Source organism: Melanotaenia boesemani, chromosome 6 (genome assembly GCF_017639745.1).
Source record: "Melanotaenia boesemani isolate fMelBoe1 chromosome 6, fMelBoe1.pri, whole genome shotgun sequence".
NCBI lineage: Eukaryota > Metazoa > Chordata > Actinopteri > Atheriniformes > Melanotaeniidae > Melanotaenia > Melanotaenia boesemani.
The window spans coordinates 23321292-23339804 of NC_055687.1; the positions used below are offsets into that span (position 1 = coordinate 23321292).

The 18513-nt window shown below is 40.2% G+C and overlaps 2 protein-coding genes across 10 annotated transcripts in view; both read left to right on the forward strand.

Annotated features, from left to right (window-relative positions):
- phactr4b (phosphatase and actin regulator 4b) overlaps positions 1-10940 on the forward strand; it is a 30602-nt gene extending 19662 nt beyond the window's left edge. For 6 of the 9 annotated variants that reach the window (XM_041988653.1, XM_041988652.1, XM_041988654.1 and 3 more), the window contains 11 exons: positions 66-572; positions 4184-4519; positions 5446-5577; positions 6641-7169; positions 7531-7796; positions 7933-8131; positions 8317-8372; positions 8751-8812; positions 8908-9045; positions 9203-9279; positions 9631-10940. In XM_041988653.1, coding sequence (XP_041844587.1) covers positions 66-572; positions 4184-4519; positions 5446-5577; positions 6641-7169; positions 7531-7796; positions 7933-8131; positions 8317-8372; positions 8751-8812; positions 8908-9045; positions 9203-9279; positions 9631-9646 — 2318 coding nt within the window. In that variant the 3' untranslated portion in view covers positions 9647-10940. The remainder of the gene's footprint in view (positions 1-65; positions 573-4183; positions 4520-5445; positions 5578-6640; positions 7170-7530; positions 7797-7932; positions 8132-8316; positions 8373-8750; positions 8813-8907; positions 9046-9202; positions 9280-9630) is intronic. The other 3 variants (XM_041988658.1, XM_041988657.1, XM_041988656.1) reach the window with 2 other exon arrangements.
- A 978-nt stretch (positions 10941-11918) lies between these two features.
- Positions 11919-17457, forward strand: rcc1 (regulator of chromosome condensation 1). The gene is made up of 10 exons (XM_041988967.1): positions 11919-12005; positions 12926-13038; positions 13249-13436; positions 13529-13708; positions 15061-15157; positions 15256-15378; positions 15541-15681; positions 15868-15987; positions 16146-16298; positions 16850-17457. The coding sequence occupies exons 2-10, from the start codon at positions 12960-12962 to the stop codon at positions 17023-17025; spliced, it is 1257 nt and encodes a 418-aa protein (XP_041844901.1). The 5' UTR covers positions 11919-12005; positions 12926-12959; the 3' UTR covers positions 17026-17457.
- The last annotated feature ends 1056 nt before the right edge of the window (positions 17458-18513 follow it).

Here is an 18513-nt window from a genome sequence, read left to right on the forward strand (position 1 = left end):
TATAGTATCAGATCTGGCCACTTTTTCAGTTGTGTATTTACGTGTTCTTATGGCATCATTTTCAGATGGAGATACACAAAATGTAAAACAGTGCTACGTGAAGAATGGCCACACTCTGCCGGTTGGAGGAGGAGCAGGAGGAGTCATTAGCAGTAGCAGGAGTCCGTGCAGCCAGGGCAAACTCCCCTCAGAGTTGGACTTTAGGATGAATCCCACGTGGCTCGCTCAGCCAGATGACCGCAAGGGTCGCTCTCCATCTGAGGGAGACCGTCGCGGAGCTTTGTGCTCCAGGGGCACAGGACTGCACGAAGATGGATGGAGAAGTGGAGGGATGGGGGCACGTGGACATGGGGAGGGCGAGTGGAAATCTAACCTGGCCTGGCAGGGTCACATCCATGGCCAGATGGAAGAGGGCAGACGAGGGGGCAGGCTTCACCCGGAGGATGGGCAGAAGAGGCCAGGGCTGCAAAAGGCCCCGTCAGAGGACGGCAGGAGGAATCGTCCTTCAGAAACCGACTGGAAGCCGACGCTCCCTCGACATGCATCTGCAGAAGAGGGAAGAGCCCGCAGAGGTGAGCCCCCTTTTTCTTCTTGCCATCTGACAATTCTCACAGTGACCCTCTGATCACGACAAGAAATTCCAAGATAAAAAGCACATTTTCCAACTTGAGCTCATTCACATATGTTTAAAAAGCACAGGTTATTCTTCAGTCTGTTTTTTTTTCTTTTTGTTCTTCCTTCTTTCTGTCATTTCTCAGCTTATGTGCTGTCCTCCCAGATATAGACAGGCTCCTGTCTGCTCCCAGGAGTCCTGCTCCAGCTACGCTTCTTATTCAGGAACATGAGGGAATAGCTTGTCCTCTCTTCTCCTCTCCTAATTAATGTGTCATGATCACTAAACCCATTATTGCCTCTCAATGTTCATACTGTCAGCTCAGGGATAACTATGAAAAGCCTCGGTTGGTAGATTTCCCTTTTAAAAATATCGATAGAAAAATAATTAATGTTGTTTTGAATCTCAATTGTCCAGATATGACTCACTTATCACATGACACATGAATTTCTTTATTTAGCTTAAATCTGTACTTGACTGTGAAAATGTGTCAGTAAAGTTAGGGGAAATGTGAATTAGTTAGACTGGAGACATCTAAAGATAATGTGATGCATCATGGTGAAAACAATGATCTGCTGTGAGAAAAGAGAGAAGTCTTTATTTGTATGAGATCAGATATTTTCCGCTTTCTTTTATGTGTTACCGCTCCAGTCGTTTTTCCATCTCACCTTGCATTTTCCTTTTTTGTTTCTCTCTCGGATGCTACTTTCTCTCCCACTCTCTTTCTATCTTTATCACATCTCCTGCTTGCTGTCCTCCTTTTGTTTCACTCTCCACTCTCTGTGCTTGATTCTCACTTCCTGCTTTCCTCTGGATTATTTCCTCTTTGTTTGCATGACGTCACGGTGATAAAGGTTCATCTGTAAATAAACAACCCTGAACTTCAGAGCTGGAGCGTTGAGCAATAGCATGGGAGCTACTGCTCAACGGCAGCAGCGCGAGGGCTGCCTGGGAGTGCAGCGTGGTGGGTAGAGGGCCGTGGGTTTTTGGTGGTAATTGCAGCCGCCTATTCTGTTTATCTTCACAGCTGATCCCTAGATAATGCAATTCTTAAACAAGTGCTACCGCAGAGCGATTTCAAGTGGTAGAGCAGCAGAGAACGGCTCACTTCTCAGTCTGGCTGAAACATTTATAGCAATGCAGGGAGGTATTTTATGAAGTAGTGCCATTTCAATATATAAATCAGGGGTAGCCAACGTTGGTCCTCAAGGGCCCCAATCCGGCAGGTTTTCCAGATTTCCGTGCTCCAACACACCTGACTTAAACTAGCGAGTCATTGTAGAGATCCTTATAGGCTGTTGGATCCATTTAATTTGAGTCAGGTGTGCTGGAGCAGGGAAATCTGGAAAACCTGCCGGATTGGGGCCCTCGAGGACCAACGTTGGCTACCTCTGATATAAATGATTAAAAATTAAAGTAAACCATGTATTTTACTGCTTGTGGAGTTTGTCTTTTCGGCTTCTTAAACAAAAATTACACAGTAAAAAAATAACAATGGCAACTGAACTTGACTATACATAATGCAAATAGTAGAAGGGGATGAAAACAACAACATAGTGAATTACCTGGCAGAGATTAAAACAACATGGCCCACCAGGTGTTTCCAGCCTGACTCGGAAAACGACAAACTCATACGACCAGAAATTCTCAAAGATTAAAGCAATTCCTAAAGAACAGCTCTTTCCATTTCTCACTTGTTGCTTGTTAGTATAACTACTACTTCTACTGAATTTCAACCACTAGCAACATCGCCTGTACCACCACCTTCTGGAGACACAACAATCAAATTTAATTACTTTGAATCAGTGAATAAAAAAGTTTTTGATTTGCTTTGCAAATAAAGAGCAACCTAATTACAGACTTTCGAAGTAAACCTTTTGCAAGTACATTATCCATTTTTCAGCAAAGAAGACTTTTTCCATCTTTTATATACACTACTAGTCAAACGTTTGGACACACCTACCTACTGGATTTACTGGGACAGTGTGTCCAAATGTTTGACTGGTTGTATAAGTCTTCATGCTATTCTGTATGTCTAAACTCCTTAAGTCTTGGGTTGGTTATGTACATGTTGATGGACTATTCGATAGGAGTGTTGGCATACTGCCACTCGTTTGCTATATATCAAATTAATTGCCTCCTCCAGCTTTTATTATTATTTAAAACTAAATTCAGGATTCTAATAACCATTGTTTCTTGTAAAATATATTAGAAGGTCAACAGATTTTTTTAGCTAATGCTCCACTTAGGTGCTGTTAAATTATAGCAAAAAGAAAAACATAAATTAATGTAACAAGATGGCATAAAGAAAAAAAAAACGTGGCAAACATGACAGCTCTGTTTCATTCAGCTGTTTTAGTATAGCTAAATTTAAATTATTCTAATGCAAAATTATTGTGATCAGGTCAAAGATTTCCAATCTTGCAGCCTTGTCCTGCCATGTAAATGCAACATGTTAGTAGCCAGGGCAAACACTGGAAGGACTGGCTGGAAACAACATATAGGAGAAAAATGCATCCCTGTCCTTGTGTTGAAATACAGACACTTGACAGTGAAATAGTGATTCTTACAACTGCTCTGTTTTCACTCCTCAGTATAAGTTTTATATATGTAACTTTCATATAGTCCTAATGAATAGAGGGTGTAAATATACACAGCCTTAAAATACACCTTCTGAATCACAGAGAACTGTTTAGCTGTACCAGGGAACCTACCCATCACAGCATTACTGTGGAAATATGACACATCTAATCATGACTAAATCATTTAAACATCTAAAAGCAACACTCAGCTGTGAAGTTGCATCACATTTTTAAAACTCATCATGGACTCATTGTCCACAACTGACTGAAATGCTGTGACAAAAACAAAACAGAGGACAGATAAAAGTTCAACTTGGAAATTGTCCTGATGAAGTGAATGAAGAATGTTTGACTCAGTGGAGTCGCTCTAGATCAGGAGTGTCAAACTCTGGTCCTGGAGGGCCGGTATCCTGCAGGTTTTCATTGTTTCTCTGACCTAACACACCTGACTGAAATTAATGGGTTATTGTGAAGAAGGTGACAAGAAGCTGTTGGATCCATTTGATTTTATTCAGGTGTGTTGGAGCAAGGAAATAACTAAAACCTGCAAGAAAGCAGCCACTGAGGACCTGAGTTTGACACCCCTGCTCTAGATTTTCTTCAGAAAGTTCAGATCTCAAATAACGTGTTGACATTAATAAAGTCTACAAAGAATGTTATGTCCATTTTAAGTTGTAAAACAGCTCAGAAATTACTACAATGGCAGGTAAATTCCAGTTTAGCTTTGCATATTCCTACAATGGACGTGTAGTTCTTTGCATAACACAAGTGTTTCCGTGAAAAAAAGCAGATATTTTTCTCTGATTTTTCAGGTAGTTTATTAGACATATTTCCCGAAATGCTCTGTGTCTGCTGGTGGGAGTGTGTGTGTGTATATGTGTGTATGTGTGGAAACACTGGTAGCTTATTGTTGTGTTGTAGTTATTAAAGTTATTTAACTGAAATTAAGTGTGACTAAATTAAATGGCCATGTGATAATTCGTTTCAGAATCAGACAGCCATTTTGTTCCTGACCCAGAGGCCCTGCAAGACACCCTGCGTGAACCTCTACCACCTAAACAGTTGGTCATGCCTCCAAAGTGGCTGATGAGCTCCACTTCTGAACCTGGCAGTGAAGGTTCGCCTCGGACACCATCCAACCACCCCACCAGCCAGTTCTCCTCTCCATCAGCTGTGACATCCAAACCCGTTAGGTCCGTGTCTTCTGCAGGTGCCAACACTCAGCAATCTACAGTGCCCTCCCTAACCTCCACCTCTCAGACTGCCAAGCAGCCTCCTCTGCCTCCACCCAAACCTGTGAACCGGGGCAACGCAGCCATGCTAGGTAAGTCCTGCTGAGTTGATGACACAGGGGAGAACCTTCATCCTGTGCAGCTTACATCAACAGCCACTAATGTGCATTATGAACACTCAGACGTCTGCTCAGTTTGCATGTAGTTTTCCCACAGGACGTATGTACGAGTCAGTGCACGATATGTGTTAAAGAAATCTTGGACACAAAAAACTGCACACACACACACACACACACATTCAGACATCCTGATAATGATGTTATCTGAACAGCTTGAGCAGCTTCTCCCCAGCTAGTCACTTATTATGCCTGAACTACTTTAGCGGCAACATTTCCAGTATTTTACACTCTGAAGATAACGGGGACTCTGGTGGCTGCAGGCTGCTGCTTCAGTATCGGCGGTGTAGTGGTTCCTGTTGTTTACCATGAGTTTGTGGATCCTCTGGGATCTTTCTTTAAATCCCACTTGGGCAAGTGGGATTTAAATAAAGGATGTAAGTCCTTTTATCTAAACAGCACATCTGGTAATTTCTTTTTTATTTGTTTTATTTATTTTTACAGTTAACTGAGGCTATTAATGAAGTCAAAGCCACAACACAGCTTTATTTTAAAGGGCTGGCTGGTGTTTATTAATGATTAAGTATGAGACTTTTTCATACTTATTAGATGAATGTTTTAATAAAAGCTCTGGAGGTGCTGGTGTTGAATTTTGTCACACTAGAATAGTCAGCATAGTGTTCATTCCGCCTCCTATTTAAATGAAATGAAGATTGTAACCATCTTCTTTTCTAATTCTCATCAAGAAAATTTATAAGTGTATGTCTGTGCTAGTATTTTGATAGGCTAGAACAAAAGTAAAGAGTTTTTTTTTTTTTTATTTCTACACTATGGTTGAACAACTTATACAGTACCTTTTTATTAAGCACTCCAAATGAAGGCCTCCATCTCCTCCCTGTTAGTCTCCGCCCTGCAGGGGGGAGAAAACGCTCAGCTTCCGCTCTACTGGTCCTGCTGGAAGCGAGAGTGCGACTATGATGTCTACCTATCCCTGCCTGTCTACCTGTGCCGGCGGGCTGGAGGCCTGCGCTCAGGTAAAAGGATGCACCTGGTATCTCTTTGACCCGGGTGCCAGTGTCTGGAATGCCCAATCCTTCAGAGTCTGCATTCTTCATTGTGTCACGTCCTCGCTAGCTGCCTATATATTTCCTTCCCCACTGCCTTCAACTTGTTGGTTGGCCTTAAATGCTTTTCTTTAGATGTGGTATATGAGAACCGCATGCGTATAATAAGCTGAAATTGAGCGCACTTTGTTTGAGAGGAAGCTTCTGTGTCAGTGCAGTTTTTAAAGCTGTACACGCGAATGAGGGAGAGCTTTCAGTGCATTCCAGTTGTGGATTGCAGTGCATCAATTTTTATAGCACTAACCCACTCAGTTTGTACTCAAAGGTAGATAGATGGGTGGCTATGAATGGATGGGTGGGTATGAATAGATGAATGAATGGATGGGATGATGGAGGAGAAAAGGGTTCTAAGATGAGGGCTTGAATTAATGTAGAGAGACAAATGTAATCCATTACTGTGTAGTCAACTGCATGTTGTTACTCTGTCAGCATTCTTCTCTTACTGTGCCTTTGCAGTGCGGCTATGCTTTTAGCATCAGTGTTGCTTTCCAGCTGTTCTAAGGGTTTTAAGGACCATATAGCATATACAGAAATTTGCATGCAAATCACAGGAAATTTTGCATCTGAGCTCTTTGTAAAGAAGCTTTACAAGGCTAATTATATATGCTTTGACAGGTTTAGAATCTGGCTGTGAAGAGCATGTAGGCTGTGTGCATCTTCTTTGTCTCTGTGACCTGGGGCACAAGCTGCACACTGCCCTAACAGAGCAGTGTGTACATTTCTAACACAGCTATGTGATCCAACTCACTGTATGCGTGCAGTAATGCTCAGTCAGACATGTAATCCCAGTATTTGTTCATGTGTGTTCTGTCCTGGGTACATGGGTACATGTATGACTGATGCCTTTGCTTTCATGTCACAGTTGCGAACCGCACTCAGTGATAAAGCACTTGCTGGCCGCTCACTCACATGCTTCAGCTGTATTGGTTCTACTTTGTTAGAACATTTGGATTAGCTGTTTTTGTATCTGCAGGTGACTTCACCCAAGCCTCTGGGGGTGCCAGTCTTGTTCCAACCAAGCCCTCTCCTCCGATGCCTCCCAAGAGGACCACCCCAGTCACCAAACGTAACACAGAGGACTCTCCTTCAAGCCACACCATCAACCCCTCCCCTGTCTCTCTGGAGGAGCACAGCAGCCTCCCTGTGGGCTATCAGCTACCCCCTCCTCCTCCATCCCCACCCCTGCCAACTCACATACCACCCTCTCCACCCCGCCAGCACATTCACACTCACCACCTTCATCATCAGCACTCCTACCCCCACCCACTGCCCCAACCCATACCAATGCTGTTTGACCCACCAAGCCCGACAAATGAATCTCCCCAACGCCCAGCCCCCGTCCCACTGCACATCATGATCCAGCGAGCCCTGTCCAGTCCCGGCCCGGCTCAGCCACATCCAGACGGGTTGCAGCGCGCACACACTCTGCTTTTTGAAACTCCTCCAGAGTACCAAGGAGATCGGGGTCGCCCTCTGCCTGTCAGCATCCAACCACTCAAACTGTGAGTTGCTACATTAAAAATAAGAAAATAGTAAAACAAGCCTGCGTATAAATATAAGATCACATGTTGGTGTGAGTTGCCCGACAGACGGTGAAATTGGTGAAATATTTAGCCATTCTCTCCGTTTGCCCATGAATAGCCTCTGGGTTTGCACAAACCTAAATGGAGCTTGAGTAAATCTGATCTTTCACACCTGTTTTGTGGAACATTTTTCATGGCTTCACTAAGCATTACATGCTTGTGTTTGATTATTTATTTAATGAAAAAAATTTAAAATTAAACAAGTTAGTCTGGTTTAAATGAAAAAAATCTTTAAAATTAGTTAAACCTTAAATACTTCCCTGTTTATCTTTTCTCTTAGATCTGAAGATGACTACTCAGAGGAGGAAGATGATGAGGAAGAAGAGGAATACGATGGGGAGATCCCCCAGCCAGAGCTGGAGCCCCGGAGTCGCCGGTGTCTGGTCGGTGATGCTGTTTGTGTCATCCCAGGGGAAAATAGCAGCGATGAGGAAGAGGAAGATGATGAGGAGTGCGAGCATGGCATGCATGAAGAGGACAGTGATTCGGATGGTCCTGTGCTTCATAAAGATGAAGACTCAGATGAAGAGGATGAGCCCCCACCAAGTAAGGATAACCACTTTTAAATAAAAGAAATAAAAACTTTGAAGATCTTTTGGTGGATTTTCTGTGAAGCTGTACAGAATTTTGGGGCTTCTTCACAGCTCACCTTATCTTCCCTTTTGACTTGGCCTTCATCCAGGTGCCCTGGCTAACAGGGTAAAGAGGAAGGACACCCTGGCTCTGAAGCTGAGCAGCCGTCCCTGTGCCCCTGACAGGGACAGATTCACACAGGAGAGGAGCAGCAGAGACGATCAACCTCCAGGACAGACAGGCCTCACCTGGCAAAGCAGGGAGCAGTGGGAGGCCATTCGCACACAGATCGGCACTGCACTCACACGGTAAATGCAGCTTGTCTTACTCCCCTTTTTTTTATTTCTGTTGAGCTGATATTCAACACAAATCAGTATATTAGTTAAAAAAAGGAGATTGCTGCTTAGATCTTTGTCCTACTTTTTGCCTACCTGACAAAGTGATGAAACTGTGTAAAAATAGTGGCACTTTTTTCTTCCTCTCTCCACTTCAGGCGACTTAGCCAGAGACCCACTGCTGAGGAACTCGAGCAAAGAAACATCCTTCAGCGTCAGTGTTAACTCTCTTTCCCCCTTTTCTTTTAATTAGAATATATTTTTAAAAAGCTAATGAATACAGTCTTAAATTGTTTGGACTAACTTGTGTCAGGGTTTGTAGTCCCCTCCTTGCATTGATGCTTTTGACTGTTAATTAGTCTTGTTTGTGTTTCTTATTCCAGCTATGTCTTTGTATTTAAGCAAGGCTATATCCACCTGCATTAACAGCAAAAATATGCACTTGAAAAGATTATTGGAAATTATTACAGTTGTGATGTCTAATTTTAGAAACGGTCTCATCCTCTGCCTTTTCTGCACATCAAACCAAGCTTTCATATCGAAGTCTAATTTAAGCTCTGTCACTCTTTCCCCGCCTTTGTTCTTTCTGCAGCCAAAAATCAGGCTGACAGACAAGCTGAGGTTCGTGAGATCAAGCGGCGGCTGACCAGAAAGGTGAAGCAGCATGTCAACAATAGACATCCAAGTGTCTCATCTTGTATTTGCCAGATATTAAACTAAAATAAAAATGAAAATTTGTTTGTTTGTAGCTGAGTCAAAGACCTACAGTTGCAGAACTACAGGCGAGAAAAATCTTACGATTCCACGAGTATGTAGAGGTCACAGACGCCCAAGACTATGACAGAAGGGCAGACAAGCCGTGGACCAAGTTGACTCCAGCTGATAAGGTATTCATTTCAGTTTGAACATCCATATTTAGGTCATTGCATAAGTACTGACGTTACTTTATGTGAAAAGCCTCCCAACAAATGTCCCTATCCGAGTGTATCGTTTGGCATGTTTCCTTTGAAGCTGACACTTAACAGCGAGTTTTGTTTCATCTAGGCTGCCATCAGGAAGGAGCTCAATGATTATAAGAGCACTGAAATGGAGGTCCATGAAGAAAGCAGAATTTACACAAGGTATACCTTTAATCTGTCAAATCTTAACTTTATCATACCTAGATTTATACCCCTTTTTGAATTTGACAATGATACAGAATATTCTACCAAATTCTATTTCAGTGTCTTATTTACAATAAAATGTTTAATTTCAACTGTTTGAGGCTCAAAACGGTAAAACATCCAGCAAGAAGGAAAACAAGCTTACACGTTTGTGTTGTCACAGATGTATTTCCTGTCAGTCCCCTCACAATAAAGACCATTTGTTTAACCTTAACATAAAGAAAGAACTTGTGTATTTGAATGTAATATGAAGCTTAAAGATGAAGAATGTATTTGCAGGCTTAATGAAACCCTTTTTGTTTTCTTTAGGTTTCATCGGCCTTAGCGTGCATACTCTCGGATAACCAAGCACTTACATAATCTGTGAAAAGAAGCTGCTCTGTATGCAGACAGATGGCCATTTTACGTTTCCAGAATGTGCTGTACTGTTTTATCAGGGAAAGCCTGGAACGGACTCGGAACATGCTAGCCGCTTGCCCTCCATCGCCTTCTCACTACATTGCTTTTTCTAAAATGAGGTGGTGGTGGGAGAGGACCGGATGCAGTATTTCTCCCAGACGACAGGGGGACCCACGTGCCAATGAGGTGGAGATGTGGCAGAGTACCTACAGTACAGGACTGGCTGTGACTGTAGAGTGGTACCCCTCAGGGACTCTGATCTAGTTAAACCTTTAACGCGGCCTCATTCTGTGTTGCCTTTTTTTTCCTCTTTACTGTATATGAAAACACTAACTCATCTTGTTAATGGAATAGCATACAATAAAAATGATAATAATGTTGACCTATAATACACAGTAATAATAGATAATAGAGAAACTGCTGCACCAAGAGTGGACTGGAGAGTGAAGACTGGGATACTCTGTTTTAGGACTGGACATCTCTGGGATAATGTGTTTTATATTAATTGTGTATAAAATGATATACCTTAGAATGAGACTGGGAAAGATCTAATGACAAAATATTCTGTATGCACAAGATTTTATATTGTAATTCTGATCACATGAGTAGTGACAGCTTTTATTTGAGCCTTTTTTTATTTGGCTTTGCCTGTATTTGTGGTTGTGATGTGAGGTGGCCATTTAAGCATCAAACTACTTACAAGGAGGGTGCAGGTCAGGAGGTTGTTGGTGTTTTCATGTGTGCCAACATAAAGCAATGCTCAAAGCATCCTAGGATACAGATTTCTGCAATCCACTGCATGAGCCGACATGAAATCCAGTGCCACTGGATCCGGAGGGTCTGTCTTCTTCTATACTTTTTTTTTTTAATGAGTTTTTGTACTTCCCTTTAAAAGATTGAACGTGCAATGCACTCCGTAGCCATTTTGGATAAGGTCATGCTGATAGTTTCTATTCTAGGAGTTACATGTAAGTTGATGTGATTGTAGATCAGGGATTTATAAAAAAAAAAAAATCAGAAAATGTATCAACGGTCAACAGGGAGTCATTTTGGCTGAAGCCTTATAAAACTCCGGGAGTGTTTATCTTGTTTTGTCTGGCCAGTAGCTTACAGGGTTCTCCATGCTGTGTACAGGTTCATATAGGTTTAACTGATGCTTATGTATATCTTGTCTTCCTTTCATTTAAAAAGAAATGTTAAAAATAAAGGTATTATAAGTTGCTATTTTTTTAAGTACAGAATATTAGTTTATGATTAAATCTTACAAGAATGGGAATATGGAAGTGTACGTTTTCTGTAATACTAAGTTTGTTTTTAATTGAATGTGTAATTATATGAGCTGACAGTTTTCTTTTTAAATGTAAATAGTCACTTCTGCTTCTAATTAAAAAAAATCCTATAATTAATTGAAACTCCAGTCAAAGTAAGCTTCACGTGACTTTTTTTCTCTTCCACTATATCTGTCCAGCTTTTTCAGGTTGTGGTTGGTTTGGGAAAATGTAAAATGAAGTAACAGCAGCACCTTGTGGCAGGTTCGTTATTTGTCAGTTTATTTTAACTTCATTGGCTTAAAAACCCTTAAAATTTACATGGTAAAGCACATCCCTAAGGTTTATAATAATGTGTTTTTAATCAAAGTACAGCCAGCTCATATCTATATGATGATGCCACAAGATGAGGGAACTGCATTGTCACTGAAATGGTGGCTATATATTTAATGATAGCTCAACATATTGGAGACTATACTAAAACACAACTTAATCAAAATGAGTGAGTAGCATTGTTATCTATGAACCGAATATAAACAAAAAGTAAACAAATAACAGTAAGATGCTTGGTGTGTGACACAAAAATAAGCGTAATTATCCACCAGAGATTTGTCACTAGCTGAATTAATGTTCTCTCTTTTTACATAAGTAGCATCTTAATATATAACTGATGTATGTATAAAGTTTGCAGTTATAGGTAATAATGCACGGTTGGGTGCTTTACACAAGGCAGACCCATTTCATCTTTAACAGACACAAGGTAAGAAAGAAATGTTTTCAGTGAATTCACAGACCAGCTTAATTGTATTTAGAGATTTAAATCAAATCTGAAATAATGTAAGCAATAAACTAAATGCGAAGGTTGGATATCAACGTATTTTTGCTACTATCTCTTTAAGGGGGCGGGACTTCCAATGGTTCCAAAGAACGTGACGTCTCGCGTGTGCCACAGTCTGAAAACCGGGAACAGACTGCACGTTCACCTCAACGGAAACTACACATTTCTGTAAATAACAGGTCAGTAGATGATTTGCCCACTAACCGACTTTTTTCTTCAAACAACTACCACGATACAGAAAATTACAGATACTTGTGGAGGTATATTAACGTAATTTGTTAACGCGGTCCATTCATTCCTGAGTGTAACGCTAACGCAGAACTAGCACAGCTAGCTAGCTGCAGCTAATAAACAGTTAGCAGGCGTTATGCCATAATTAATGGCATTAACCTAACTGATTTAGTGGTTATAACATGTATTCTGGTGTGTTACTCAAAAAGTAGCTGTTTTTGTCAGTTATTTGGCATGCATATTTATTTAGAGTCAGACACAATTTATTGAAAAACTTGGGTAAACCCAGAACACATGGGTATCTCGAGCAGTAGATCACTCAGCAGTATTTAAAATGTCCATTCATGCTATTTTATTAACGCTCAAGCGAAACTCCTCACACGTGTCTTTGCGTTTAATCAGTGTTTATGAGACATTTTGCGGGTGTGACTGAGAGTCTAACTAAGCTATTGTCGCACATGTGCGCACTTTGTACGTTGGTTCTGTACCACCTTGGTAGCAAAGGTGGAGACAGCTGTCCCTGGAGTAAAAACAACCTGACACTGAGCCAGCCTCTGAAACGATCCAATAACAGCTGTCTTACCCCTTCAGCTTCTGGTTAATGTTACCACTGAAATAAAGGCTGACTGTGCCTTTAGATAGAGCTCAGTCTGTAGTACTTTCTTGAGGGCGTTTTTTTTTCTAAACATTTGGTCCGTAGGACTTCTGTGGTCTTCTCCTAATTTAACCTTTCCATGTTAAATGATAAAGTGTTCAACACGTTTTTATTTTAATAGATTTAAATGTATGGTTATTACAAATACTTGAGTCTTTGTGACGATTTTCACCTTATTTTTCATGTAATTCTATTTTCATGACTATCGACCAGGTGTTTTTCCCCAAAGACTGAAAGTGTTGCTGCCATGCCTGCTAAAAAGACCACTACCAAGAGAAAAGCTACACCTTCTGTGGATGATGTTGAAGACTCCAAGAAATCGAAAGGTAAAGCATGTCATTTGGATGAAAGTTGAGTGGTTTCACATATTGTTTTTTAGCCAAGCTGAAAAATCACAAGACTTAATTTAAGCTTTCTCTGCATCCTCGTTCTTGAACATGAAAAATGGCTGTTAAGATCACAAACTAGACACATTTAATGAGAGAACACCATTACTACTGAATAATAAATTGTATTTGTGTGTGTGTGTGTGTCAGTTTCACACAGGAGTCATTGCACGGAGGCAGGTCAGGTCCTGGTTTTGGGCCAGGGGGATGTTGGACAGTTGGGTTTAGGAGAGGATATCACTGAGAGGAAGAAACCAGCTCTCCTGTCTCTACCAGAGAAGATCTTGCAGGTGGTAGCAGGGGGGATGCATACAGTATGTCTCAGTGAAGCTGGTAATGTAAGTGAATGTCTGTCTTATGCCTGTTTAGATGAATAACTGAATTGAGAAATATGTCAAACCTTACCCATGAACACTTTTTTTGTTTTTAGGTTTATACATTTGGCTGTAATGATGAAGGGGCTCTTGGTCGGGACACGACAGAGGAGGGTTCTGAGATGGTTCCAGGGAAGGTGACGCTGAACGAAAAGGTGGTCCAGGTGTCTGCGGGGGACAGTCACACTGCTGCTCTCACAGAGGATGGATCGGTGTTTATCTGGGGCTCCTTCAGGGTTGGTGGTCTGCTGTTTTATGTAGAAGAAACTGTGCATCTTGTGTGTATACGTAAATGTTTTTTCTTCCAGCCACTGAATTATGAGAAAGACATGAGTGTGCAGTCTAACACAGTGTATAGAGTCAGTTTCCTGACTTCCTCACATTAAAACAAAATACAAACAGTGGTTGGAAGTGCCTAAAGGAAATGACTTAACTCCACATTTAAGATTATTAAAACTTTGGTGTTATTAAAGACGTTTAAAATATATTTAGTTTTCTCCCGTCACCCTTGCATGCATGCAGCTCAGCTTACTAATAACTGTGCTGCAGCTTATTATAAGTAAAACCATGTAGTAGTAACAATGAACATTGTTCGTATTAACGATGCAATCTGTTGGATTGCTTTGAAAATTTAATAATATGTTAAATTAGGGCTGGGCGATTAATCGATTAAATCGATTAATCGAATTTTTGCATTTCTGGAGATTTATTTTTATGAAAATCTGGATTTTTTTCCATAGTTAGTTAGCAGCAGACTTAGCCCTCCCTCCACACCAGAACAGTGTTTGTCTGACAGATTTTCAGTAAAGTGACCGTTCACTCACGCCTGGGATTTAGCTGTGCGTATAACTGCAGTGAGAAATGCTGCTCTCTATGAGATGCAGAAGTCATCTTTAGCCCACAAACTCTAGTTAAGAGACGACCTTCATCAAGGGAATTATTTCTGCAGTGGATCCTGTATGATAAGGATCCAGATGGAAAGAGATCACAGATGCAGTTGTGTTGCATATTTCTATGTAAGATATGAAGTCGTTTATATGATGGAAAAGCTTTGACATTATACGCATTATTTTTGCTGGCATTCATCTATATAAACAAGTAAATGTTTTTAATAAGTTTATGTTTGTAAAAGAAAAGAAAAAAAATAGATTGAAATCGGATTTGGTTATAAAAAATCGGGAGATTTCATTTTTAGGCCATATCGCCCAGCCTATGTTAAATTAACACATAACGGCTGTAAGTGCTGGTTCATGAATGTGACTGCTGTGGCTCACACTTGTGCGGTTCTTTATTTTTTTCCTCTAAACTGGAAATAATCCCAGGTACTAATGATCATATTTCTAATATTGTGTCTATGACAAGACACTTGACAAGTCTTTAAATTATAATTCTTTTCTGCAGAATTCTGTAACTTGAATTTTACATGTGTGGTACTTTCTTCAAGTATCTGTGCCACATCACCTTTTTTTCATAGCCTGCTTGTTTGTATATTGAATTCTGATTACTGCATAAATCATCTCCATTATATCAGTTGCAGTTGTTTTCTTTAAGTCACTCTAAAAGTCCCATATATTGTTTTTTTTTCCAGGATAATAATGGAGTTATTGGTCTTCTAGAGTCTATGAAAACATGTCCTTTTCCAGTTAAAACCCCCATTACAGAGCCTGTTGTGAAAATTGCCTCAGGTACACATTGATTTGTCCCAAATTTCCACATATTAATGTTGGTACACAATGTAAATTAACTTCTGTGCTTCTGTTTAATCTTCATGTATTTTTAATAGGTAACGATCACATGGTATTGTTGACACTGGAAGGAAATCTTTACACATCAGGTTCTGCCGAACAAGGGCAGCTGGGAAGAGTGCCTGAGCATTTTTCTAATAGGGGAGGCAGAAAAGGTCTTGGTGGGTAACACATATTCCGTTTTGTTGGACCTAAAGAATTACCATCTTTGATTTCTAACAGCATCATTAAATCTTCTCCACATTCAGTATTTTATGTAACTTATAAAATGTTTTATTTATGCTGTTTGTGTGTTCTTCTGTCCTTTTTTTTTTTTTTTTCAGAGCGACTGTTGGTGCCACAGATGGTGAAACACAAAGGAAAAGTTCACTTCACTGATGCGTTTTGTGGGGCATACTCTACCTTTGCTGTGACAAAAGAAGGATATGTGTATGGATTTGGCCTCTCAAACTATCACCAGCTGGGTGAGTGTAACAGTGGTGTTTATTTGCAGTAATGAGCAATAATGTAAACTTAAGTGGACTGATAAGTGGCTTCCTTTGCATCCAACTGCATCAGTTAATCTTTGTTTTTCAAGCTAATTAGATCAGACACATGAATTGATTGTGTTTATTCCAACAAAAATTTATTTCCTCAAACCATCTGCCCAGGCACCAAAAGCACCACAATGTGTTTTGTCCCAGTAAAACTGACATGCTTCAAGAACTCAACCACTGCCTGGGTGGATTTTTCTGGAGGGCAACATCATACAATCTGCCTGGATGCTGAAGGTTAGCAAGACTTGATGAATACACAGATTTGATGAATATTTACAGATTGGGATCATTAGATCACTTCCTTGACATGTATAAATAAATACAGCTTATTTTTTTTCCCACATAAGTGAGCTTGTGGGGCCTTAACAGAGTCTCTCCCCCACGTCTATTAGGGCACGTATACAGCCTGGGCAGAGCAGAGTATGGCCGCCTCGGTCTGGGCCAAGGTGCTGAGGAGAAGAGTGAACCCACACGTGTAATGGGATTGGAGCCAGCTAAAGGAGTATCATGTGGAGCTTCTGTCAGCTATGCAGTCACCAGAGAAGGTGAGAAACAAAGCAGATGCAGCAGTGAATAAATCAAGACGCTACTGTTGTTGTATTATTTCTTGCTTTTAAGACAGTGGAGTGCTAGAAGTCCTCTTATATGAGCAGTAATATGTTGGTTGTTTGACTATATGATACATGTTTTTTAATTTCTGTGGTTTAGCTGCAGAAATTGGTATGTTAGAAAATGGACAAAAACATCCTTTTACAGTGTTACAAGTGAAGCTAGATGTACAAACTTTTATTTAAAAAAAAAAAATGTCTCTTGCTGATGCTTGCTGGGCAGTTTTGAGCTGCATGAGAAGAGAGTAAACAATGATGAGGGAAATAACAGTCCAAAATTATGTTTATAGAATTACGCTTTGACACATCTCCCAGTAGCTACGATTTAATCATCCATCAACTTCCAGCAATCCTTCTCTTTTTAGCAGTTAATAGTTGCAGCTTTTTAAAAAGTTGTTATGGGGTTGCAATTTAAAAAGAAAAGAACTCATACTTTATCTTTTGGGCTATTCCTTTTTATTGTTGCATGTGCTTTCTCTTCACTCCAGGATCTGTGTATGCCTGGGGCATGGGAACCAACCTGCAGCTTGGCACGGGAGAGGAAGATGATGAGTGGAGCCCCGTAAAGATGACTGGTAAACAGCTGGAGAACCGTGAAGTACTGATGGCCTCCAGTGGAGGGCAGCACACAGTCTTGTTGGTCAAAGACAAGCAGGCGAGCTGATGTCCTCAGACAGGATGATGTAGCGTATTTTGATCTTTTTCAAGGTGGGGCCTTGTTCAGGATGCTCAAATCTGGTGAGGGAGCTAATCTTTAAGCAGCTTCCTATGCTGAGCCAAGGAAGTATGAGATGTGGGGGAAAGTGAGGGGCGGTGGGGAAAGGTGAGGTTTTGGCCTCTTTTATGAGAACCCCTGTTATTAACTTTGGAAAGTTTTTGGTAGATCATGACAAATGAAAGACTATTTTTTTAAATCTAGTTTTTGGATGTTCTTTTGAATTTCATTAAGTCATTTGAATGGCTGTATGTTGAGTGTTTTGATTCTAATGTGACTGCATGTACATAATGGAAATAGGAGTGTAAGCTGTTTAAAAATTTCCTGAACAAGTCTTTTAAATCTTTTGTTTAAGCAATAATTAAAAATTAATTTGGTTCAGACAGGACTTTCATACCCTGTGAGTTTAACATGTGACTACTGTTCATTTTATCCAGTGCACACCTAGTCGTTGCGACTACATCTTTGGACACGTCATGCTGTATCCTGCATTTGTTGCCTTTCCTGTCTGAAATTAAAGATTTTTTCTTAAGTCTTTGCAATATAATTGCTGTAAATGCCAACGTTTTTACAACTAAATGCTAAAAGTAAAAAAAAAAAAAAAAAAAATTTCAACCGATATTTGGGTAGAGCTTCTCCCATATGAAGCTCTTGTTTCTTTCATTTCCATTAAGAGGTAGTAAACAGAATGTTTTAGACTTTTATTAAGAAATGGAAGCAATTTAAAAACTGGAAAGCATTTCTAACCATTTTGAGATTATTTATCTGAAATGATGCTTTTGGGTGTTTATGCACTAACTAGACATAGGGCCTACTGACCTGCCTGCAGAAAAAAATATCCACCCATTTCAACATGAAAATTACATCCCTGATGGAAAAATGATTGCAAACATTTCAGTGAAGTGAATAAATCATTCAGTACTAAGGTGATTTGCACATTTTTTGGCCCAAAATGTAAGCTTACATGAAAATAAGTTGTCTGACTGAAGTAAATGCATTGGTGCAAACAGAGGAAACAAGACATTGGTATATTTATGCCTCATCTGAAATCTAGATAAGACTGAAAGTTTTCAAATATACTTTTACATCAGCAGTAATAATGCAAAAATGATTTTTTTGTAGTGATTTAATTAAACCAATATTCCATAGTATATTAGCATTCAGACCCCTTTTAATTAATTTCCCAGTTTAGCTCTGGTGCTTCCTGTTTTTATCAGTGCAATTGCAGCTAGACTAAGCTAGAGCCCACTTTTGTCTAATTGAATTGATTGGACATGATTAAGAAGACATTTGCATCCACACAGTTGAAGGAGTATGTTGGGAGTGAAAGCTGAAAAATGTACAGCATATAAACCAGTTGTGTCAACAGGTGTAGACTGACATTTCTGAAGCATTTAAAATAGCCCCATGTATGTATGCATGTGTAAAAATATACAC